Source organism: Crotalus tigris, unplaced genomic scaffold (genome assembly GCF_016545835.1).
Source record: "Crotalus tigris isolate CLP2741 ecotype Arizona unplaced genomic scaffold, ASM1654583v1 scf7180000024153.1733885, whole genome shotgun sequence".
NCBI classification, from domain to species: Eukaryota; Metazoa; Chordata; class Lepidosauria; order Squamata; family Viperidae; genus Crotalus; species Crotalus tigris.
In genome coordinates, this window is record NW_024100414.1 from 1,367,615 (window position 1) to 1,392,501 (window position 24,887).

General features: G+C 43.7%; 1 protein-coding gene across 2 annotated transcripts in view; it reads left to right on the plus strand.

The window, feature by feature from the left end:
• Nucleotides 1-1,321: 1,321 nt before the first annotated feature.
• The window catches only part of MVB12B (multivesicular body subunit 12B), a 40,829-nt gene continuing 17,263 nt past the window's right edge, over nucleotides 1,322-24,887 (plus strand). The window contains exons 1-7 of one of the 2 annotated variants that reach the window (XM_039322916.1): nucleotides 1,322-1,629; nucleotides 4,462-4,584; nucleotides 9,275-9,382; nucleotides 11,960-12,056; nucleotides 12,757-12,886; nucleotides 13,468-13,590; nucleotides 18,272-18,369. In XM_039322916.1, the coding sequence (XP_039178850.1) occupies nucleotides 4,474-4,584; nucleotides 9,275-9,382; nucleotides 11,960-12,056; nucleotides 12,757-12,886; nucleotides 13,468-13,590; nucleotides 18,272-18,369 (667 nt within the window). In that variant the 5' untranslated portion in view covers nucleotides 1,322-1,629; nucleotides 4,462-4,473. Of the gene's footprint in view, nucleotides 1,630-1,689; nucleotides 1,817-4,461; nucleotides 4,585-9,274; nucleotides 9,383-11,959; nucleotides 12,057-12,756; nucleotides 12,887-13,467; nucleotides 13,591-18,271; nucleotides 18,370-24,887 lie in introns of those variants that run through there. The other variant, XM_039322915.1, reaches the window with a different exon arrangement.

The following is a 24,887-nucleotide window of genomic DNA, read 5'->3' on the forward strand; positions in this document are numbered from 1 at the left end:
AAAAGGTGTTTTATTTAGACCAGGGGTAGTCAACCTTGGCTCTTTTATGATTCGTGGACTTCAACTCCCAGAATTCCTGAGCCAGCTGTGCTGACTCAGGAATTCTGGGAGTTGAAGTCCACGAATCATAAAAGAGCCAAGGTTGACTACCCCTGATTTAGACCATTTGGAGACTCAAGGATGGGTGAGAATGGATCTGTGTGCTTTGTATATGTGGCTTAAGTGTTAAGTCTGTTTATAGGCCTACATAAAGGAATAAGCTTCAAAATGCATTTATTGATTTGGTCAATTATGATGTCCCTTGAGAGGATTGATAGGAGATATACAGGGATGAGAGGATCCGCACATAGGACAGGCCATATTTGGGCAATGCCAAGACTGGATCTTGGGAGAAAAGATGATTATGGAAAACAAGAGTGGGGAAAAAATTATTACGTTGGGGAGGTGGCGGGAGGGGGAAAGAAATACAAGGAATGCTTGTGGTGATGACAAAACTGTGTTGGCAGAGATGTGAATGGGCCTGTGTACAGTGCTGCTGTGTTGTTGGCAGACAATCTGAGTAATTTGCAGCAAATGTTAGACAGATTATATGATGCAACAAGTGACCGTGTGGTGTATTTAGCTGACCTTTAATATAGCAAAGTAAGACAGTTGCATTTGAGAGGAGAAAGTGGAATGGCTACAAGTTATACAGAAGTGCTTGAAAAACTGTGGTTTACATTAATTCCTATACCTTGGTTAGAATATTTACTAGGGATGGAAAAGTAGCAGAAATATTGCTGTTTAATTATTTTTTTCGCATCCTGGATATATATAGATGGATGGATGATAGATAGATAGATAGATAGATAGATAGATAGATAGATAGATAGATAGATAGATAGATAGATAGATAGATAGATAGATAGACATAGATGATAGGTAGATATAGGTGGGTGGGTGCACGGATGGACAGACAGACAGACAGACAGATAGATAGATAGATAGATAGAAATGGATGATAGAGGATAGATGGTAGATATAGAATGGATAGGTGGGTGGGTGGGTGCATGGACGGATGGACGGACGGACAGACAGACAGACAGACAGATATAGCTATACATAGATGATAGAAGATAGATGGATCAATGCCCCCCCCCCGCCACCCCCTTTCCTATCCTGGCGGCAAAGCGGGCGCGGGTTCGAGCACGCGCGCTCCCGCTCGGGGCCCGGCGGATGGGCCGGGCGGGGGGGGCGGTGGCTCTCCTTTCCTCGCGCAGCCCGCCTGGCGCGCTCCGGGCGCGCTTTGGAGAGGCTTTGGCGTGCCCGGTGCGCCCACGGCGCGCGGCGAGCGAGGCCGGCCGGGCGGAGGAGCTGCGGCTGGCCGCGCCGCTTCTGCCTGGGGCCGGTGGGCGGCGAGGCGGAGGCCGGGCGAGGCGGCGGCGGCGGCAGTGCGGGCTCCGGGAGGCAGGGGGCTCTGTGCTCTAGCGAGCGCGGCGGCGGCGGCTCGTCGGAGCGGCGCCCGGCTGGGTGGGAGGCGGTGTCAGCTCGCCTCGGCCGCCGCTTTCCTCCGCCCTCGCTCTCGGCTGCTGACGGGCTGCTCCGCTTGGGATCTGCCCGGGGCTGGGGGGCCTCGCGCTTGCACGCCCGGTAAGGACCGTCGCCTCCTGCGGGCCCCGCCGGGCCTCTTCTTCCCTCCCACCCACCCGCTGCCGCTTCTTCTTCTCCCCTTCCTCCTCCTCCTCCTCCTCCTCCGCTCCGGTCCCCGCCCTGCCGGGCAATGAAAAGCTGCTTCTGCCTGAAACGGGGGAGCCGCCACCAGCCGCCACCAGCAACAGTTAAGTGTCTCCCCACCACCACCACCACCAAAAGGCCTGGCTGCCCACTCCCCTCCATTGCTCCCCCATCCCGGGCTGGGCCCTGCGCCCCCTCCCCCCTGCGCTCCTGCCAGTTCTCCCCCCCGCTTCCCTTTCCCCACATGCACCTTTTGGGGTGCATTGGGGGAACCCTTCCCCCCCCTTGTAAACCGGGGAAAGGAGCGCGTAGGCCTTGTAAGCCGCGCTTCGGGCTTGTTGCAGAGTGTACATGAGGGGGGGCAGGTAAGTCTCCCCGTTTCTTCCCCCTTTTCTTAAAGGGGGGGGAGCCCTCTCCCTTATTCAGGGCCTAGAGAGAGGGGGGAACCCCTGCAAAGATTCAGAACAAGGGGCTGGCTTTGTCTTGTGCCCCCCCTCCTTTTTCAGTGCAAGGCGAGAAAAAATCTCTGCCAGCCAATCAACGACCACAACCCAGGGAGGCACGCCTGCTCTTCATCCGCCAGCTTCCTGATGCTGTTTTGGGGTGGGGGATTGGGGGGGAATGCCTGAAAGCCCCTTGTGTTTGGGAGCAGACCCCGGAGCTCAGCCCCCTCTGCTTTGTTGCATTAAAGCGGCTTTCTACGCTTAAAGCTGTGAAGCTCCCTTGCATAACCCCAGTTTCTTGCATGCTGGGCTGCCCACACGCACACACACCCCGGCTCCCCCCTGAAATGGCACCTAGGTGGGGTGTCTTCCGGTTTGAACCCCCCTGCTCCAGTCTCTCTGCTTTCTTAGTTCCGACCCTGCAAAGGATTCCCATCGCTGGCAATTCCCATTGCCACGCTTAAACATAAGACTGGCAGTTTGAAAAAGTGTGTGGGGGGGTCCCTAGTTCAAACAAGGAAGAGAGCCTTTAAATGAGGGGGCGGAAAGAGCTTTTCCCCACCCCGTTCCCTAGAAATTGCATTACAAATGTGCAGCATTGCCCTTGAGACGCTGAAAGCATTTGTGTGTTGACACACTGACTCAACAACAGGAACAGAGTATCTTTACTAGCTGTGTTTATTTATTTTATTTTATTGTTATTGTTATCCGTTAATGCTACTGGTTAGGTTAACAAGGGCTACAGTTCATTTTTTTCCCCCAAGAAAAGCTGATGTCAAGCCAGGAAGGGCTACAATATAAGGTAGTGACCCACTGATGGATTTGTGACAAGTTAGCAATCAATCTATATTGGAAATAAGCAATATGTTGCCTGTAAATTAGTTACAGGCTCCTTCAGTCAACCTGCTAAGCTGCAATATAGTTTCCTTGTTTGTGACAGGGGAATGTTGCCTTTAAATCGTAATATAGAGCCATGAAAGTAAACACTACCAAATGCCACTGTAGCAAGTTGCAATGTGTACAAATCAACCAATTGTGTATTCAGTAAAACAACAATTAAAAGCATACCTGATATGCAGCCTACTGGTTTAGGTCTTGACATCCAGGATATCACAAAGCTGTCTTTAACTTAATGTTTTAATATAGCTGATGGGGAGTGGTGGGGGGGTTAACGGCCAATATTCCAAAAAGTGTGGTGTAGCTCGCAATGGTCATAAGTTGCATTGACGACATTGCAGCTGTCATAAATATGAGTGAATATGTTATGAATTTTGATCACGTGACCCTGAGGATGTTGTAGCGGTGTGCAAAACGGTCACAAGTCACTTTTTTCAGTGCTGTTGTAACTTCAAACGGTCATACTTGATTGTGTTGTTTGTGGGTGGCATCCTCAGAAGCCTGGGGCGGGAGAGCCCCTTTCTAGGAATATAGACATGCTTTTATGTGCATAGAGGAATTGTGGGAGGGCATCAATGTATACAGGGACAGAGGTTGGTGTGAATTGCAAAGTCAGTAGCTCAGTGACGGCCTAAATAGTTTAAACAGTCCAGGATCCAGAAACCACGTTTCCTTCCTTCCTTCCTTCCTGCAGAAGGCTGAATGGGAGAGATTAAAGCTTCCATTTGTGCTAACAATACCAGTCTTGGGTGGGGGAGAAATAATCTATTTTACATCTAGCCTTCCACCTGGACCAAAACAATATAAATGAACTCTAGAATTCCAGAAGAACTAGAACTTTAGCAAAAAAAATCCAGAATAATATAAACAAACTCCAGAATTCTAGGAGCCCTGGAACTCTAGAAGAATTCCAGAATAACATAAATACTCTTGAATTCTAGAACTCTAGAGGAGTTTCAGCTCTTTAAGCTTCAATCCTTTCCCCAGTGGCTGCTGGCCCAGTCACTTTCAAATCTCCAGGCAGATGAGATTTGAGTAGAAGTAATTGAGTGGGTATATTTGCAAGCCACTTAGAGCCACCAAAAGCGAGCGGGCAGCCCTATAAATTCCCTAAATAAATAAATAAAACACTTCTCTTATTTTAGTTCTGGAAAATTAAAAAAAAATCATGAAATGATGCTTGGAAATCCTTTTTGTTGTTGTTGTTGTTGTTATACTGCTTGGAGGTATTATTTTGGCTGGGACCAAGGGTGGGTGGGGAGGTTAAATGCCATTCTTAAAATATTTTTTTAAGAATATTTCGATTGCAGACAAGGTCCCAGCCCGTACAATTGGTTCTTGCGATGCATCCAGTCTATAAATTTGCATTCTGACCTGTCTCTACCTCCCAACTCTTCTCGTCTTCCAGGATCCGTCCACCATGCCAGAGGTTAGAGAGCTCACCGATGCTTTGGCCAACGTGCCTATGGACCCCATTACCGGCGTTGGCGTCGTCGCCTCCCGGAACAGGGCCCCGAGCAATTACGACGTGGTGAGTATGAAGCCCACCCAACCATCCCCTGGGTGATACCTGCTCCTTTCCTTCCTCCGTCGTGTGTGTGTGTGTGTGTGTGTGTGTGTGTGTGTGTGTGTGTGTGTGTAATGCGCTGGCATGCAGTGTGCATTGCAGCACTGAACTCTCTGGAGCTGGGAGCTAACTTTAAGCCTGGTTAGCAAAGCTGGGTTCATGGCACATATCATTCCCAAGCAAATAAACCATGATCTTTTCCCAAGCCACCCCAAATTGCTTTGTTGGTGAGATGGCATATAAACATAACCTATAAACCTGTATAACATATACACACAATATATAAATAAGAGGAAGGTGTCCTTGATGCCTCTCATTCTTGTAGACATTTCATTACCAAACTAGGTAACCTCATCAGGGCTAGTAAAAGCAGGATTTGGTTTCACGTTATATTCTAGTGGCTTGCCCTCTCAATGTTGCTCCTCATGTCAAATATTCTCTTTTATCAATAAAATAAAATAAAATAAAATGTTTCATCTGTGCTAAAGTAAGGAGTGAGTATCCCAGGCAAGTGAAGATATAAATTATATCTGACTTAACACTGTGTGAGAATGCAGGCTAGTTGTTCTCTAAAAGCCATGCAGGAATCTATCCTGGTTTGGTGAGTGGTCATATCTGAATCCAGGTTTCTCTGCCTTCTACTTGGTGGTTGTTTGGATAATTCCACATCACTTGCTGCTCAGTTTTTTTTTCTTTCTTTCTTTTTTTTCCTAAAGCAATTTTAAAGTTAAAGGACTCTAATAAAAAAAGGGGGGAATAGAAATTAAAAACAGTGCGTACACATTGCTGAGTTCAGTAAAAAAGAAGTCGTTCAGTTGATTCATTATTTTTGCAACAGTGTGCCAAGGCAGATGTCGGAGGATAGTTTTCACACCCTCAAGAGGACTAGCGACTTTTTAATAAAATCGAATTTATGTGCAAGGAAATTTACTAAGGTGATGCTGTATTTTATTTTCAATACTATCCCTGCTTTTTACCACAGGCTGTTTTCCAAGGCTGTTTCTTCAGACTCTATAAATCTGGCTTAAATGCTTGCTTTGTTCTTGTAATCAACCACTAACGTTGGGGGGTTTTTTTGCCCTGAGCCTTGGCTGCATAGCTTACAAAAATGCAAGTTTTTGAGAGCTTCTGGTGGGTTGCTGCTGCGACCCTATTTAAGCTGACGGTTGTAGCTTAGCCAAACCAGCCCCTTCTAGCTATGATATTGTTGGGAGAACTTGCGGGGAAAAAATAATAATTTTTTTAGGGAAAACAAAATAAAGGAGAGGTGATTGGAATTTTTAATGGGGGAAGAGGAGAAGAATTTTGCAGATCATCTGTCTGGAATCTCAAACAAGAGCCTTCTGTGAGTAGCTACTGTATTTCCTCATACCTGATGGCTGATAAGGGAGTGCTGAGTTCACTACTTCAAATTCCAAGAAGGACGGTTGGTTTTTTGTTTGTTTGTTTGTTTGTTTTTCCATAAAGTAAGAATCAGAAATCCGGCTTTTTGAACTGTTTTGCAAGACGGAAAGGAAGATTCTTGATCCATCTGAGAGGTGCATGGGGGGAGGCATAGGGCTCTCGGTGACCTGTTTTTGAACCAGATTGCCAAAATATCTGTTCCTAAGCGAGGGAGTTTCACCCCTTTTTACGACCTTCCCTGCCACCGTTGTTAAACGAACCACTGCCCATTTCAATTTTTACTCGGGGCAGGAGTTAATTAAGTGAGCCTTTGGCATTCTGCAGGGAAAAAGGCAGAGAATGTTCTTGCAGGCTAACAAGGGCAGACAGAGTAAAACATGTGCAGGCTGGTGGCTGACATTTTGACAGTTTTCCAGGCAGGATTGGATGGAAGCTTCGGGGCCACAAGGAGAAGCAGCTGTGTTTATTGAGGACTCGAGACGATGCTGAAGGCTGTTGCTTTTGGGCTCCGATTTCTGGTGTTCCCAGAAAAACAAGCTGGGAGTATAGAGAGAAATAGATGATGGATGGATCAATACATAAATACATAGGATAGATAGAAGGATAGGATAGCTAGCTAGCTAGGATAGATTAGAGAGAGAGAGAGATACATAGATAAAATGGATGGATAAAATGGATAGATAGATAGATAGATAGATAGATAGATAGATGAATGATAAATGGATAAGGGAGAGAGAGATAACTAGATCAAATGGATGGATAAAATGGATAGATATAGATAGATAGATAGATAGATAGATAGATAGATAGATAGATAGATAGATAGATGATAAATGGATAAGGGAGAGATAACTAGATCAAATGGATGGATAAAATGAATAGATAAATGATAGATAGATAGATAGATAGATAGATAGATAGATAGATAGATAGATAGATAGATAGAATGGATAGATGATTGATATATCGGTATGGAATGGATAGATAGTTTGGATAGATTAGTGGATAGATGGATGGATAGATGATACATAGATAAAATGGGTAGATAAAATGGATAGGCAGCGATAGGACACCTATTTCAGTGGGAACTAATGAAAAGGGCAACAGAATTCATACAAACCCATCCGGTTTTTCGGGTTTATCCTTGGCCGTGCTGTCTCTCTCCCAGTAAACTTTCAGCCTCTGCGCCCCTTTGCTGCTTTTAATAAAGCTCTCCGGATTTTCTTCAGGTGCAGCATTTTTGCTATTTGAACAGCCAGTCCTAAAATCCCCAATAACTCTCCCCAGAAACAACAGAGAAAGAGAAGTTCCTTTTAAAAAAAATAAAAAAAAATAAAACCTTAGCGATGGTGTGTCATTGTGGTGGTTTGCTAGAAAGCTGAAAACCTCCAGTGTGTTTTGGTTGACATGTTGAGTGGCTGTTTGCGGTTTTGCGCAGCAGAGCAGGGGCTTGGCTTGTGTGCGAGGAAATGCATGCTGGGAGTTGAATAATAGAATAACAGAGAAGGGAGGGACCTTGGAGGTCTTCTAGTCCAACCCCCTGCTCATGCAGGAGACCCTATGCTATTTCAGGCAGATGGTTGTCCGATCTCTTCTGAAAAACCGCCATGTTCATAATTTCTGGTGGCAAGCTGTTCCACTGATTAATTTGTTCTCCCTGTCAGGAAATTTCTCCTTAAGTTGCTTCTCTCTGGAATCTGGAACTCAGCTGGCTGATCCTTGCAAGATAGTGTAGTGGTTAAGTTGTTGGTGCAAGATGAGGGAAAGAAAGCTTGACAAGACAGAGTAGTTGTGGTGTGGCCCCACTTAAGCCGCCTTCAGCTGCTAGAGCCCTGTTTCTCAGCCTCTGTGTAGACTTCAACTCCCAGAATTCCCCAGTCTGCAGAATTCTGGGAGTCCTGCAACCAGCATGCTGGAGAATTCTGGGAGTTGGAAATTTCACATTTCTGCAGAGCCTGGGAAACACTACAGCCAGTTCTTGACTTAAAACATTTCGTTTAGTAACCGTTCAGAGTTGCAACGGCACTGAAAAAAAGGGACTTAGGAGCATTTTTCACACTTAATGACCATTGCAGGTCACGTGATCAAAATTCAGACACTTGGCAACTGACTCCTATTTATGACAGTCGCAGTGTCCCAGGGTCACGTGATCCCCTTTCTTAATCTGTTAGGGAAGGGATGCATTCATTTTCAAAGCTCTTCTCTTAAAGCAGTGGTTCTCAACCTATGGGTCGGGACCCCATTTGGGGTCGAACGACCATTTCACGGGGGTCGCCAAACAAGGCTGTCCGCCATTTCCCCCCCCCTTTTCTTTGGCCACGCCCCTGGCACCCAGTGATGTATAAGTGGTTGGGGGTCACTACAACATGGAGAACTGTATTATGGGGTCGCAGCATTAGAAAGGTTGAGAACCACTGTCTTAAAGCCTGATAAAAGAATCTTTTCTTCTGAACTTAGAAACGCTGCATTCTTTAATGGAAAAAAAAGCAAAAAAACAAAAAACAAAAGGTACATGAAGGATTTATTAGACTTTGGAAGGCCAGCCTCGGTTCTTTTTCTGTTCCAAGTTTCAGCCCTAGTAGATTCCCTCATGTTTCAATTTCCCAGGATTTGGGTCTGGCAAGCTCCCCCTTTTTTTTTTCTGGCACATCCCCAAAAGCTTTCTTTCCCTTTTTTTTTTCTTTTTTTCTTTTTGGAGATTTGAACTGAAATGACATTGTCGACATTCCACCGCTGCTGCGCACATTTTGTGCAAATGTTTTGTCGTCAGAATGATCAAGGCCGGGAGGAAATTATCCTGAGATGAAATCACCTCTTTGAAGTTTCTTTTTTTTAAACTCCCCCCCCCCTTTAAAAAAAAAGGAATGCTGGGTTTATTGGCTTGCCGTTTATAAGCAACGTTGAAAAACAATTGCATATCAAGGTTCTTAAGTCTGCCCGAAAACAGCACAACGTTTGATAACACAGAATTTCATCTTTTTCAGGGTTTTTCACTTATCTTTCCAGGCAGAAAACATTGTAAAGGAAAGTAGAATTTACCAGCAGGAACAGATTTTATGATAGATAGATAGATAGATAGATAGATAGATAGATAGATAGATAGATAGATAGAGAGAGAGAGAGAGAGAGAGAGAGAGAGAGAGAGACAGACAGACAGACAGACAGACAGACAGACAGACAGACAGACGAGATGGATGGACGGACGGATGGACAGATGACCTGACCCTTCCCTTTCTCTTTTTTCCCCCAGGTTGCACAAACCGCAGATGGCCTAGATGCTGATCTTTGGAAGGATGGCTTGTTCAAATCCAAGGTCACACGATATTTGTGCTTCACACGGACTTTCTCCAAAGAGAATGTAAGTGACTTGCTTATTTTGGCCCAAACATTTTCTTAAAGTCCAAACTTAGGTCTGTTGTCTGATATTCTAAAGAAAATAAGGAAGAGAGAGAGAAAGAAAGAAAAAAACATTCATGCATGTTTTTGCCAAGTTCCCTTGCCTGATACCCTGTCATTTGACTCACTGTAGGTAACTAGGCAAATTGGTCCGCTAATCAGCGTGGTGTAACTATGAAGGGGTTGAAGTAGGATCAAAGAAAACACGTTTTGAATTCTTCCTCGGTGATGAAGCTCTAAGTCCAACTGCTTTTTGGAGTTAGGATAGTGGGAAGGTTGAAGGAGAGAGTGTTTTGTGCATTAACTATTAATATAACTGGTTCCTAAAGAGCCAGTTTGGATTAGTGGTTAAGGCCCTGGATTTAAAAGTCAGGAGGTCATGAATTTGAATTAGAAATCAGGAGACACTGAGCTTGGATTAGGAGATCATTAGCCAGGAGACCATGAGTGGATTAGAAACCAGGAGACCAGGAGAAGCCAGAAGACTCATGAGAAGCAGGAGGCAGAAGACCATGAGTTAATTAGAAGCCAAGAGACCATGAGAAACCAGGAGACCATGAGCCAGGACACCATAAGAAGCAGGAGGCTATAGGCCAGAAGCCTGAGCCTGGATTAGAAGCCAGGAGACCATGAGAAGCCAGAAGACTCATGAGAAGCAGGAGGTCAGGAGGCAGAAGACTCTGAGCTTGGATCAGAAGCCCATGAGTTCTGCTCTTGCTGTAGGCACCAAAGCCAGCTGCCTGATTTTGGGCTGGTCCTTGTCTCTCAGTCCAAGAGCCAGAGTCATAATGATGAACGCTTCATGGGACAATGCTGAAAGTTGCTGAACTAGCAGCCCAGAGATCCAAGTTCTAGTCTCCTCTCAGCCATGGAAGTTCCCTGGGGGAGGCAGAGCTAGTCCTCCCTGGGTCCTAGGAAGCCCACCCCAAAGATGTTGCCAAGAAAGCTGTATGTTCTTGTCTGTGAGTTGCCAGAAGTTGAGGCTGACTCAAAGGCAGACACACATAAAATTTTTGGTTCCTAGTCAGATTTGTGCCCCATTATTCACATTCTCTTTGGTCCCCTGTGCCAAGATTCTTCGGGGGAAATGCAAAATCCATTTCTCTCCTTCCAATCGCCCTCAAGCAAAACATGTTTCCGTGCTGACACAGGATGATAGGCCTCTACTTGTATGACTGTCAGAACAAGGGAGATCCCAGATACGGTTTCTGATGGAAATGTTATGAAATGTGAGCATGAAAGCTTTGCTGTAGAACACGGATTCTTCTCCAGCCCTTAATTAATAAGGGACGACGTTTGCTTGGATTCAAAGCAGGGTTCCTTGTTCCAACTTGGCATGGAGGATCGCCTCTTCCCCCCCCCCGACCCCATTTTTTTCCCATTTTGCTTTGCTTTCTGGACTTTTTAGGCCAAGCTTCAAAAATGAAGCTGATTAGCAAACTGGATGTATGCCTTTTATGCTCAGATAAGGATTTTCTCTGGCTGTGTATTTTTTTTTCTCTACGGTGGTGTTTTCATAAAACTGGAGCTGTTTCCATGCTTCGTAATTTTGGAAAGAGGAGCCTCTGGAAAGATGTGGGTTCCAAATGTTCCTTCTGAGGGGGTCTGAAGATCACCAGGGATGGACCAAACCTCTTTCCCACTGACTGCAGGACTAACCTGGTCTCTGCAACCAATTCTGGTCCCCTCCCTTCTTTTAGAACTTCAAGGGAGCCAGTCCCACCTTAGAAGAATGTCTGTAAACCCACATCTCCATAGTTCTGAAGCAGAAAAAGCTTTTGAAGGGCTACAAGAACGGAACTGCGGATGTCCACAGGACCATTGGATGACAGCTAAAAAATGTTCTCTTGATGTTCTCTTGAGCTATCTTCTAGACATTTCAGGACCAGGCTGAGTGCATGTGAGGATGAACTTTGCTCCAGTGATGCTGTCTAGCCTAGTAGTGACAGGCAGCTCAGAGAACACCCCACAGTTCAACCCTTAAGACAGACAGACAAATAGACAGACATGCTCTACTATGGGAGCTTCCCTTTTTTTTTCATCAGTTGCCTAATCAATCTGCTTAGTTTTACTAAATTTAATGGCCATTGCTAGTGTGCAACATGGGCTTAGGTCATTGTGGAATTTGGTAGTGATCTCCCAAATACAGGCATTTTAAGCAAATGTCACAGTCTGGTTTATGCTGGTCTATAACCATAATACAGATTTGATTGATTGAATGATTGAATGTATGTTTCTGATCATTCCAGTCTCTTTGCCAATACTCGAATAACTGTCTTATCCAAGATTTAATCTTCCAAAGCCACGCCTCTTGATCCAGCACCCCAACTTGAACTGAAGCTCAGATGAGCAGGGATGATTTGTGAGAAAGTCTGGATACATGGATTGTGTTTGTACAATAATCTTATTGACCGGATGAATGGAGTCATCAGATTAATGGTCTTGTGGGAATGTTGTTTCTGTGTATCTGGGTGGTTTAACTTTGCCCGAATTCTCCACTATTTGGCGGCCATTGAGTCTTCTGCCTTTCTTCCAACAGAGTCACTTAGGAAATGTCTTGGTTGACATGAAACTCATAGACATAAAAGATACTTTGCCCGTCGGCTTCATCCCAATTCAAGAAACTATGGATACACGTAAGTAGAGTTAGTGATCGGATCCTCTCTACATTCAACCAGGGAGAGGATTCTTTGAAGCACCAGCTATGGATTGAGTTGAATCCTACCTGCATCCCTATTGTTGGGTTTTAGTTGAAGATCAACACATCAAAATCCAGACTAGATGAGAGAAGAGAAGGGAGGAGGTGAAAGATTGAGGTTCTGGGGGGGGGGGAAGCTAAAAAAAATCCCGAACTATAGAAACATCTTGGTCAACATTTTGCCATGAGGATTGGTGCTTTCTGAGAAGTTCTGGATGAAATTCCCCTCACACATAATAAGGAATCACCACAGCTGGAACCAATGTGAGCTTCATCCAATGTAGCTGGATGTTCAAGAGTTGTAATCTTGCCCTCTCCTCTCTCAGATAGCATTTTTTCTTTAGGATTGACACCATATACTGAGTCCACAATTTGCATTTCCCTTCGGCAGAGGTTCAACCATGTTTTAAAGGTCCAGATAGTCGGGTCTCTGCATGGTCCAGGGATAGACGTTCTCTACAACTTGACCAGAAGGCTTGGAGATGGAAAGATCCCAGGGGAGTGGGAAGGAGAAACTGGGAAAGTTCAAAGCAATTACTGTTCTCGTTCTTTGTGTCTGTCTGTTTCTCCTCTCCTCTAAGCCTTCAACTACTTGTAAAGAGAAGAGTAAGCTTTTAAACCCGCACTGTCTTTTTCAGAAGAAACTGCTTTTCGGAAAAAGAGGTTGTGCATTAAATTTATCCCCCGGGATTCTACAGAGGCCGCCATTTGTGATGTCCGCATACTGGGCCGAGGCAAACAAACTCCTCAACAATATACGTATATCGGGTATGGAGGTGTTTTTGTTTTTCAGGACTTTTCACTTGACTTTTTTTCAGATGACCGATTTCCTCTCCAGTGGGACCTCTTGTCTCATTTCTAAACCAGTTCTAAGAGTCTTTTGTTGTGTCTTCTTCCAACTCAGTAAACCATATGATGAATGATTGAGGGAGCTAGGTATGTTTAGTGTAACAAACAGAAGGACTAGGGCTGACATGATAGCGGGGTTCTAGTATTTGAGGGGCTGCCACAAAGAAGGGGGCGTCTACCTATTCTCCAAAGCACCAGAGGTTAGAAGAAGAAGCAAAGGATGGAAACTAACCAAGGAGAGAAGCAACCTAGAACTAAGGAAGATTTTCCTGACAGTGAGAACGATTAATCAGTGGAACAGCTTGCCTCCAGAAGTTGTGAATGCTCCAACATTGGAGCTTCTAAGGAAGAGATTGGACAACCATTTGTCTGGAATGGTTTGGGTCTTCTACATGAGCAGGGGGTTGGAGTAGAAGACCTCTAAGGTCGCTTTGAACCTATTACTTTATTTTATGTTCTGTGTTGAAGGAATCTTACTGTTTTCTCTCTTTGATGGAAAGGGAATTGAACAACATGGGGATCTGGTATCGGATGGGGAAGGTCCCTCGAAATCATGAATCATCTCAGCCTACCACACCTTCTCCACAAGCACCAGCCACCACACCAGCTGCCAACCTGCCCAGGTGAGATATGGGCTTTTCATTCCTCCTTGCCAACGATGGTTTCCAGATGAACCTAAGTCAACAGTCTTTTCAAGCAAGGACTGAAAAAGAGGGTTTTTGAAGCATAATTCCCCACTTGGCTGTTATCTATGGCCACTTTGAAGTCTCCGAACTAAATTCCTAAGTTCAGAAACACCCAGTTTCAAAATCCCCTCACAACATCTTACACTCCTATGTCTACCCTATTTATCACCCATCTGTGTCTGTATTCGTCTTCCTTTCTCAGCTCTAGTAACAGCTAGGACATTATACTTAATTTTTTTTGAATGGGCAGCATCAATCAATGACAAGCAGGCTAGGAATTGGAAAAGAGGTGACACCTTGTCCTACCTAACATGGAGGGAAATTTTGGGGTCCTGTTACTGAGACAGATCTCCTCTTTCTCTTTTTTTCTCCTCCTCTCTTTATCTTCTCCTTCCTACTCTTCCTGTCTCCTCCTCTTATTTGTTTTTCTCCTTATTTGTTCTTATTTCTCCTGCTCCCCACTTCCTTCCTTCCTTCCTTCCTTTCTTTCTTTCTTTCTTTCTTTCTTTCTTTCTTTCTTTCTTTCTTTCTTTCTTTCTTTCTTTCCTCTTTTTTCTTTTTCTTCTCCTCTTCCTTCTCTTTTCTCCACCATTCTATCTTCCTCTCTTTCTCTTCCTCCTCCTCCTCTTCCTCCTCCCCTTCCTTCCTTTCTTTTCCTTCCTTCCTTCCTTCCTTCCTTCCTTTTTCTTTTTTTCTCCTCCTCCTCCCCTTCTCTTTTCTCCATCCTATCTTCCTCTCTCTTTCTCTTCTTCCTCCTCCTCTTCCTTTTCACCCATCCACCCTCACTTCCTCCACCCCACCACCTCCATTCTTCAACTCTTAAGCAGGAGAGATGACGGTGACCGATTTATTGGTAGGAGAAGAGAAGTCAGTTGGGCTTCCCTCCGACCCTGGTATTCCGCTTACACCAAAGAGCAGCAGAACCCAAAGATCAGGCAGCTTCCATTTTGTCTGCAAGTGAGAAGAAGCTGCGGGAGAGCCTTCTTTGGTCATCCCTTTGCCCTGGTCTTCCCCCCCCCCCCAATTTATGGAAGGGAGATGGGAACACACACATGTACACACGCACACACCAACCCACCCATATAGACACACACACACACAGAGAGAGATGTTGTTTCTCTTCTTCCTCTTAGATTAAACACCTTCCTGTGCTGTCATTTGAATGCTGACGGGGGGGGGGGGAATGTGATGCGTTACTTCTTTCTCAGCCGCTGGTGGGGAGAATTAATTGGCATTTGCTCATATTAATGAGCTCCCTCTCCCTGCCTCCCCCCTCCCCCCCCAGTCTTCCAGCATTAGAGATTCTCTCCAAGTCCTAGTAATTAATTGTTAATCTCTTTTCAGGGCTAAGTTTGCCTACTCGCCGGAGTAGGACAGGAGGGAATAGCCCGGCTGCGGAACCACCACACATTGCAAGTGGCAGGGAGGGGGGGAGTCCTCTGCCATGCCTTTGCCCCCCCCACTCCCCCTCCCCCCGTCAGGCGGCAGCGTGGTGCAGTGGGCAGAGTCGCGAACGTGTCACATATCACCGGCGCATTCAGCGACGGTGTCAAAACACAACTTCAATTAATTTCCTCTAATTACGGCTCCAGAGAGATTGGCTTTTTATTGTTCCTCATTAAAAGGCATTGCCTTTTTCCTTTTTTTATTTTTTATTTTTATTTTTTAAATATCTGCTTTTTTTTTTTTTTGCTTAACCCCCGCCCCCCAATCCTCTTTCAATGGCTCTCACATGCAGCAAGACATTCAGAAAGCTTTATTAATAAAATAAATAAATAAATAAAAAGAAATTCGGAAAGCTCTTAAGATGAAGGCCGGATTTGGCTGATGATACGTCCAGGGAGGGGTTAAAAATACAGATAGTTCTCAGCTTATGACCGGTTGCTTAGCAACAGTTCAGAAGTCTGACGGACCTCCCTGAGGTAATTATGACCAACAGCTGCCACCCTTCCCTCCCCCCCCGCAGTCACATGACTGCATGTCAGGTGCTCGTTAACCAGCCCACATTTACAGCCACTGACCGTATCCCACAGTCACATGACCACATTTTACCTCAGTGGGGAATGTTTTTGTGGAAAACCAGCATGTTTTTGGCAGAACCGACCTGTAGTGAGCAATTAATTTACTCAACAACCGCCACAAAAAAGGGATAAAATTAGGTTGGTCATATACTGCTGTACTATTATTTTCTGGAATTGACTGGCTATGTCTAGCTATCTATATATTTATATATCTATATCACTCTTCATTCTATCTGTCTGTCTATCTATAGTCTATCTTTATCTATATCTATCTATCCATCCAAATACAAATATAAATAAAAGGCAGAATAAAAATAGAATTATAGTAATAAATTTCTTCTATCCACTTGATTCCATCCATCTATCCATATCTATCTATCTATCTATCTATCCATCCATCCATCTATCTATCCATCCATCCATCCATCCAAATACAAATAAAAGGCAGAATAAAAATAGAATTATAGTAATAAATTTCTTCTATCCACCTGATTCTATCCACCCATCTATCCATATCTATCTATCTATCTACCTTACCTACCTACCTACCTACCTACCTACCTACCTACCTACCTACCTATCTATCATCTACAAATGGAAATATAAATAAAAGACAGGAGAAAAGTAGAATCCTAATAATAAATCACTGAACTAAAATGCTTTCATATGTCTAAAGATAGGGTGATGGCAAAGAGCGTTCCCCTAAGAGATGGAAACTTTTTAAACAGTGTTACTAATAGTATACAACTACTGTTACCACTGTTACTAATAATAACAATAATAGAAAACTAGCAGTTGAGAGCAGAGAGTTCAGATTTTAAAGGACCAAATATAATGAAAAGCTGGGGGGAAAAAATCAAAAAGAATTTTGCTTGCCAGTTGAATCGGCTAAATGATATGTTTTCAGATTTTACAGACATTTCTGCCTCAATAGTCTGTTAAATGTAGATTTGGCTGTGTTACGTTGACTCGTCAGTGCAAGATTTAGGTTACTTTTCCCCAGCTTGGACCTCGCTACACATCGAGTTGAGCAGGACTCAAGATCTTGACCTCTGAAATGATGCAATTTTGGGCTTTACTTGTCTTCATCTGCCATTTTTATTCCCCCACTTAAGTGCTGAATAATTTCTGAGATAAACTTTCTCCAGAATGGCCTAGCTAACCTGAACCGTCTCGAAATTAGTCATCATAGTTAGTGATGGCTTGAATTGGAAGACTTTTCTAGTTTCTCCCCTCCCAGCCCCTCCCTCCTTCCCCAGCTCTCTTTTTTATATATATATAATTTGATGAAGAACGTCACCCTAATTACACATTCAAATGCGAGGCCCGTGTCAATATGGCTCCTTGCTGCTTGAAATGATGATTAATTATATTCCAGATTCTAGCGGCCTCCGTTCATCTCAGCTGTGTTATTGTTCCCCAGTTGTTCTTCCCTCTTGCTCACCATTTCTTTCTCCCTTCCCTCTTCTCCACTTTTGTTCAGGAGCTGTTATTTATTTATTTGTTTGTTTTTTGTTTGTTTATTTATTTATTAAATGCGCATGTGTGAATATGACTTTCAAAATTGAAAGTAGTAATTGATTTGCCATATGCTGCCAAGCTGTTGGCGTTTAACAGTCTGCATTCAGGAACTCGGGGGTTATATTAATCTTTTTGCCTCCCAGTAAATTAGGTTGTTTTGGGTTTCTGAGTGGCACGGAAGGAAAAATCTCCCTGTTTATAGTCTTAAAAATGATTATAAAATGTGACTTTTTAAAATATACCAGCAGGAGACGTAGCTGGCAGCAGTAATAAGTTTAGGATCCGTATCTGGCTCATGCTTGTATTTGTGTAAAGTCAATTCATGCCAGCAATTAGGACAGGTTTAAGATCACTTGCTTGTTTGTTTGCATCCCGTCTTTATTATTTTTACAAATAATTTAAGGTGGCAAACATATCCAACACACCTACCTCCTCTTACTTTAACAACAACAAGAATCCTGTGAGGTGCTTTGGACTGAAGGAGAGTGACTAGCTCAAGGTCACCCAGCCAGTTTTCATGCCTAAGGTGGGACTAGAATTCCCAGTCTCCTGGTGATTGGCCCAAGTCACCCAGTTGGCTTCCCTGCCTAAGATAGGACTAACACTAACCATCTCCTGGTGACTGGCCCACAGTCACCCAGTTTTTCATATTTATGGCAGAACTAGAATTCCCAGTCTCCTGGTGATTGGCCCGAAGTCACCTAGCTGGCTTCCATGCCTAAGACAGGACTAGAACTCACAGCCACTGGTCTGGTGCCTTAACCACTAAACCAAACTGGTTCTATTATAGCAAAGTCAAGTCATCTTCTACTTAAGCTCCTGATAACCCAACTTCTTTGTTTGTTTGTTTTTCTTCCATTCAATCATGTCCAGTTCTGGGCTGGTCCCTGCAGTTTTCTTGGCAAGATTTTTCAGGAGCAGTTTGCCGTTGTCTCCTTCCTAGGGCTGAGGGAGAGTGACTGGTCCAAGGAAGGTCACCCAGCTGGGCGAGACGATCTGTCGAAGCATCCCTGTCTCCCTAATTTGGGATGGTTGTTCTTGAAGGTCAAGTCTGCTCTTTTGCCTCTTCTCTCTAGACATATATCGTTGACACTTCCCGCCAGCTTTCGAGGGAAAGGCCACGGCACTCGGCCAGACTTTGAGTACCAGCACTCCAATTTATATGCCATTTCAGGTAAGTAACAGATCTCCTTGCTTCCTAGAGACGCCCTTGGGTGTAGCTTTGTCACTTCGGGCAAGAAACAACTGATCTCCCTTCACAACAACAACACTCAGTTTGCCAAATTGAGCCCCAGATTTCAGCAAGACAGTCATTAAGCAAGTTTTGCTCTGTTTTTAATGACCTTTCTTGCCAACTTTGTTAAGCGTATCACTGCAGTTGTTAAGTTCGTCACACGGCTGTTAAGTTGACCTGGCTTCCCCATTGACTTTGCTAGTCAGAAGGTCCAGCACAGGGGAAATCACATGTCCCTGTGACCGTCATAAACACGAGTCAGTTGCCAGGCGTCTGAATTTCGATCAGGAGATATTGCAACGCTTGCAAGTCTGAAAAACAGTCACCAGTCACATTTTTCAATGCTGTTGTAGCTTCGAACGTTCGCTAAATAAATGGTTGTAAGTTGAGGACGACCTGTAATACTTCTGTAGGCCTTGGGGGGGGGGGAGATGGCGTGCCCACACTGTAAAGACGAATGGTTCTTCTGAAGCCTTACCTTGTTGGTCAGGTGGTCAGTTAAGTAGTCCTTCTCAACAACAGTCCATCTTCAGACTGGATTCTTGACCGTATGATGGGGCATTGAGAGAAGAGGTCAAGGTTCTCAAGAAGATCCAATAATCTTCTGACCTGCTGATCTTAGAGTTCACGAGGAAGAACTACTCCATCCACACCTCTCACAACTTCTTCTGAAGGGCGGCATTGAGTCAGAAGGTCAGCACCACAAGGGCAACTAGAGAAAAGGAAGAGCAGAGGGCAGGAATCATTTTTACCCAAGGACCACCCAAGCAGGGGGTTGGACTAGAAGACCTCCAAGGCCCCTTCTAATTCTGTTCTTCTGATAATAACAGAACTTCACCAAGCAGAAGGAGAAGTAGATGGTTTCTAATAACAGAAGTTGGGAGGAGAGATAAGTCACTTTAAGGGGGCATAAATTCTCGGCGACAGCGCATCAACAGCCCTCGTTCCTCTGTCCCTGCCAATAACGGGGGACGGTGCCAAAATAAAGGAGAATCTCATTGGGGAGAGGGAGGGAAAGGGAATAAAGCTTGTATCTCGGATCCTGGTGTAAAAGGTTAGTGGCTGACAGGTGGTGAGGTTTTCCCACTGTATAAAGCCATGTGCAGGCTGTCAGACCCACACAGTCTGCCTCGTTCCAAGTGATGGATTGCATGTTTCCTTGATTAAACCTTCCGTCACTTAAGGAACAATAAGCTGCAGCACCGAGGTGTCAAGATGTGTGGCTGCGTGCGCGCGTGTGTGTGTTTCTGCTTTCCATTTTTGCAGATGTTGGGCGCAGCGCGCAGCATGTATTATTAAAGTGAACCTGGCATTTATAGCGTCTTTATTTCCTTCGCAAGAGAAATGACCCTTAAATTTTGCCTTCGTAACAGGGCAAGACAGAGCCGGCCCTTTCATCAGTGTAATTGGTAGATTAATCAACTTAAACTTGAGTTGATTAATAAAAAATATATATATTTACATTCCTCGGGGTTTTTTAAATCATCTTTTGTCTTTGAGCTTTTCCATGATTTCGTCAAAAGTCCGATAATGTGCAAGTACAAATATATATATTTTTCTTCCTTTCAAGGATAAATCGTTTTTCTCGCCCTTATTATATGCCATCTTGTCCTTGGTGGTGTCTTAAGCAGACACATCTGGAGGTTTTGGAAATATAGAGAGCTTTAAATTTAATGAATTAATTATTGCTTACCCCCTTTGTCTTTTCGGCTTTGTTGCGAGCTCTCTAGGATTGTTGCTTGTAAAATAGGCAACTTAGCAGCTTTATAAAGAAATAAAATCATATGGTGAATGAACTGAAATGTTTCCCATTGCCCAGTGGTTTTACTGGATTACAATATTCCATGATCCTAGATCTCTCTAATTATCCCTTCATATCAGTTCTTTCATTATCAACTTCAAGGTTTAGAATTCTCATGTTAGATAGAGAATTCTTCTGCCTTCTAAAATAGTAATTTTTGATGGAAGGAGTATGTGCTTCCAGCCCCTCTGGTAAAAGGATCTGACTGGGTTAGGATGTGATTAGGGGGGAGGGACCTGGAAGAACTGGAAGAGACCTTGGAGGTCTTCTAGTCCAACCCCTGTAACACATTTTAATATTATCAGCCATCATTTATAAGCACGCTACATAATCGACAAGTTCTATTGAGAGTTAAACCAAGTTTATTTCAGTGGGCACAAATGCGGGCCTTGGGTATTTCTTCCCTTTGATATCAGTAGACTGTAGAAAGTATCTAAATTTCCTTGTCATAGTCTTCTGTGTTTATCAGATCAGTCCCTTTCAAATTAAGCATGAGAAAATAAACCGTGAGATTTGCCGTTCATTTGAAACATCCTTACGCTTACTTTTCCCTGCCTTATTTATTCGGTGGATCTTGCATTGTTGTGCTACTAAATTACCCTTTGTAGAAATGTCAGTATGAAGAGTGCAGATATTCCATCAAAAGTTTCAGACTAAATGGATGAGCTTTTTAATACCTTGGCAGCTTTGGGGATGAAGTTAATAAACAGCGTGTTCCAAGACAATATGTTAATGGCTCCCGGAGGGAGTAAGGTTGGTTTTGCTTCCAAAACACCAAAACAAAAGAGAAAATACTTTGGCTGGAAATGCAGAAGCTGCTTGGGTTGCAAGATGTTTCAGCTATCCACAAGAGGCTTTGGTATGACTTACGGACAAATCGTATGTTACCGGAACTGAGTTGAAACTCTTCTTGGTTTGTCGTAAGAGGTTTTGGCAACGCTGCCCAATTCATCTTTCCCTTTTCTTCTCGTTGGCTCAGTTCTTTCCTTCATTCCTGGACTCTCAAATTCCAGTACAATTCAGATTCTAAATTATACCAGGAATCACCCTTCCTTCCCAATGCCAGACACCTCGCATTTCTGGTTGGTTGGGATCAACACTGGAAGTTTTTAAGAAGAGACTGGACAGCCATTTGTCTGAAATGGTATAGGGTTCCTGCCTGAGCAGGGGGTTGGACTCGATGACCTCCAAGGTCCCTTCCAACTTTATTATTACTATTATTATTAAGAAGGGAGCTAAGGTGGCTTGTCAATGTAATCCATGGTGCAGGAAAACAATAAAGAAACTTGTGTCCACTTCTATCACAATGCTGACTTCAATATCCAGGTGAGGGAGATTCAGTGTCTTTAGGCTTATATTCGTAGAAGCCGGTGTAGAATCTTGCATAATAAAACTGTAGCAAGTGTTGATTTCATCAGATAAGCAAGCTGTTACTTGTATCTGATTTCCAGAGCTATTTCTCTCTGATGTGCTTGGCTAGTCATCAAACTAGATAGTGTGGTGACATCCTTAATTTTTATGTGGCTTGTATTTTCTGGGTTTCTCAGTGCCAAGATTAGGAGCAGGTAGAAGATGTGGAATCCTTGGTGCTGTCTGAGCTTGGTTGTTTTCTTGCAGACGTTTCATTACCCCACTAGGTAATATCATCAGTGCCCCAAGGGAGTGGGATGTATGGAGAGGAGGAGGAGGACTGTGGAGTCCTTGGTGCTCTCTGAGTTTGGTGACTTTCTTGCAGACGTTTCATGACCCAACTAGGTAATAATCAAAAGCATGAGCTTTTGCTCTCTGTTTATATACAGTTCCTTCTAGCACTGATGATATTACCTAGCTGGGTCATGAAACATCTGTAAGAAAACCACCCAGCTCAGACAGCATCCAGGACTCACAAGGCAATGACTATTTTCTTTTTCTCATGCTGGGGAACCTAAGATGAACCAGAAAAAAATCCTTCCAAAACTGTTTGAGGAAATCACAATATAATTCACCCAAAGGTCTTCCGTATATTTTCAAGGTTGTCTGATTATTTACAAGTGGTTTGCTCTGTCTGGTAACCCCTCTCCCTTCTACCACTGATGGTGGCCATGAAGCCAATGTGTTTATATTCAGAAACGGGGTTCCCGTGCACTAAATATGCTTGCAGACCTGATTGCCAAATGTCCAGGTTTCAGATCCTGGTTCGGCATCTTCCAGACATGGGTCCTTGACTGGTGTCCCTCATCTGCACAGTTGTGTGTCCCCAGAGGAGCATTGCACTTCAAAAAGGGAATGAACAGAAAGCCAAAGTTTAACACCTAAGCTGCCTTGCCTATAAAGAACACGAAGCCCCCATAGATTAGCCCAACAAAGAAAGAATCTGTCAGTTTGCTGCAAAGGAGCTAATTATTGGGGAGATTTCTCTCACTGTTGTCTATAAGACAATGAGCAACGGCAGCTTGAGCTCTTTTGTGAGCTAGCATGAACTGCTTCTTGTTCCGTTCCCTTCCCTCCTTCTCCTGCTTGCCACCTTAATGCTTTTATGGCATTAAGGACTTAGCTCTCTGTTGACAGTGCAGCTGCTTCAGGATTGCTCATCAAACCGCAAAACCTGAAGGGATCTGTGAGGTCAGGTAGCCCGGCCCTCTCTTCATTCAGGAGCTCCTTGATCATGCCGGTTGGAGATGCTGGAATTTTAGCCCTTATCGCACGATAAGTGCAGTGTTTGCCTTCAATTCCTGTTATAATTCCTATAAAGGTATCATCTCTTCCTTGTGGAGTTGGACACAAGATCTTAGTTTGTAATGTTTGGGCAATGGAGCTTGTTCAAAAAACAGTGATGAAACTCAACCATTGATCTCTTCATGGACTTCCAAGCTGTTGTGAAATAATCAGAATACAGAGTAACAGAGTTGGAAGGGAACTTGGAGGTCTTCTAGTCCAACCCCCTGTTCAAGCAGGAGGCCGTATACCATTTCAGACAAATAGTTGTCCAATCTCTTCTGGAAAACCACCAGTGAAGGAGCATTCACAACTTGTGGAGGCAAGTTGTTCCACTGATTAATTGTTCTCACTGTAAGGAAATTTCTCCTTAGTTCCAGGTTGATTAGTGTCCATCCATTGCTTCTTGTCCTGCCTTCAGGGGCTTTGGAGAATAGCTTGACTCCCTCTTCTTTGGGGCAGCCCCTCAAATATTGGAAGACTGCTATCATGTCACCCCTGTTCCTTCTTTTCTCTAGACTGGCCATACCCAATTCCAGCAATCATTCTTTATATGTTTTAGCCTTTGTTGCTCTTCTGAAGTAGCTGGCATTTTTATATGTCTTTCTTTCATGATGTAAGTGTGCAACTCAAACTCTGGAAAATAGTGACCAGGCCAGACATCAATTAAAAAAAAGGTAAGGCCCAAATTCCAAGATAGCCCTTGGCGTGGACAACCCAACATCCAACCAATGTTTTTTGAAATAGCTTTTTCCAACTCTTGAGTCTATAGAAATACGTTGGCATTGATTAATGAGCTACGGTGGCACTTTGAATGGGCTGGTGGGCAAAATCGCTTCCCTTGAAAAAGGAGAGTGCCAAAATTCCTTGATTCTCTTTCCATCCCTATTGTGCAATTTTTTTCTTCTTGTTGTGTTGGCCTCCCTCACCAAACAGCCATATGCTTCCTGCCACGATATTATGTGGACTTCAATTGCCTCTGGTTTTTTTTTTTTAATAAATCTTTTATCTCCCTTCGATGGGAAAGACAATTTAATCAACGCTTAGTCATGTCTTTTCATCCCAAAACTATTGTTTTGATTCATTATCCACCCCTTGCACACCATTCACTTTTCAAAGATAATTAAATAGTTCATATGGCCCAGTAAACTACCTTTATTAACATCGATAATTTTGGAGCAGGGAAGAGTGCTGTTGTTTTAATTTGCTGCAAAATAATTCCCTTTAGCTTCACCGAGGAAGATAGTTTTTGCCTTCTTATTATAAGGTTGCGATGTTCGAGGCTGAATTCCTTGTTTCACCACATCCCTGCCGCTTTGCAATCCCATTCTAGCCATATTTGGACGCTTTGGGGTGATGTTATTGAGGTCAAGCTAGGATGGAGGTCTTTATTAGCCTCAGGAAGACTTAGTGTTGATTAGTAATGTCTGCTGTCTTCTCCTAGAAAATTCTGAGGAAAATACTGAGGGGATTTTCATGAGATAAAGCAAAAGAAGTGAAGTCTTTATGAGCCTCAAGAACTCATACCATGGATCAGCAAAGTCTTGGTAGTCAACTCTTGGGAGAAGACTGGGAGGGTTTTCATGGAGCCAATCAAAAGAACTTGGGGGTGAAGAGAGCACTTTATTCCAGAATTGATCAGTTGGTCTGAACTATTTTCTTCTCCCACACAAACAAACGATGAAGCATTGTAGGCTTTTTTTTTTTTTTAGAACTCTTAGGGTCCATATAAAAATATGTAGCACAAAATCTGCACAATCTGAGAGCTACTTAGATGCCAAGTCAAGTCGCCACATAAAGCAACTGAATATATATATATATATATATTAAAGGAAAATATTTATAGTTCAGGGTTGAAATGAGGGGTCCTTGTTGCTCTATGAGCTTGGTGGTTTTCTTGCAGATGTCTCATTACCAAACTAGGTAACATCATCAATGATCTTCCTTCCTTCCTTCCTTCCTT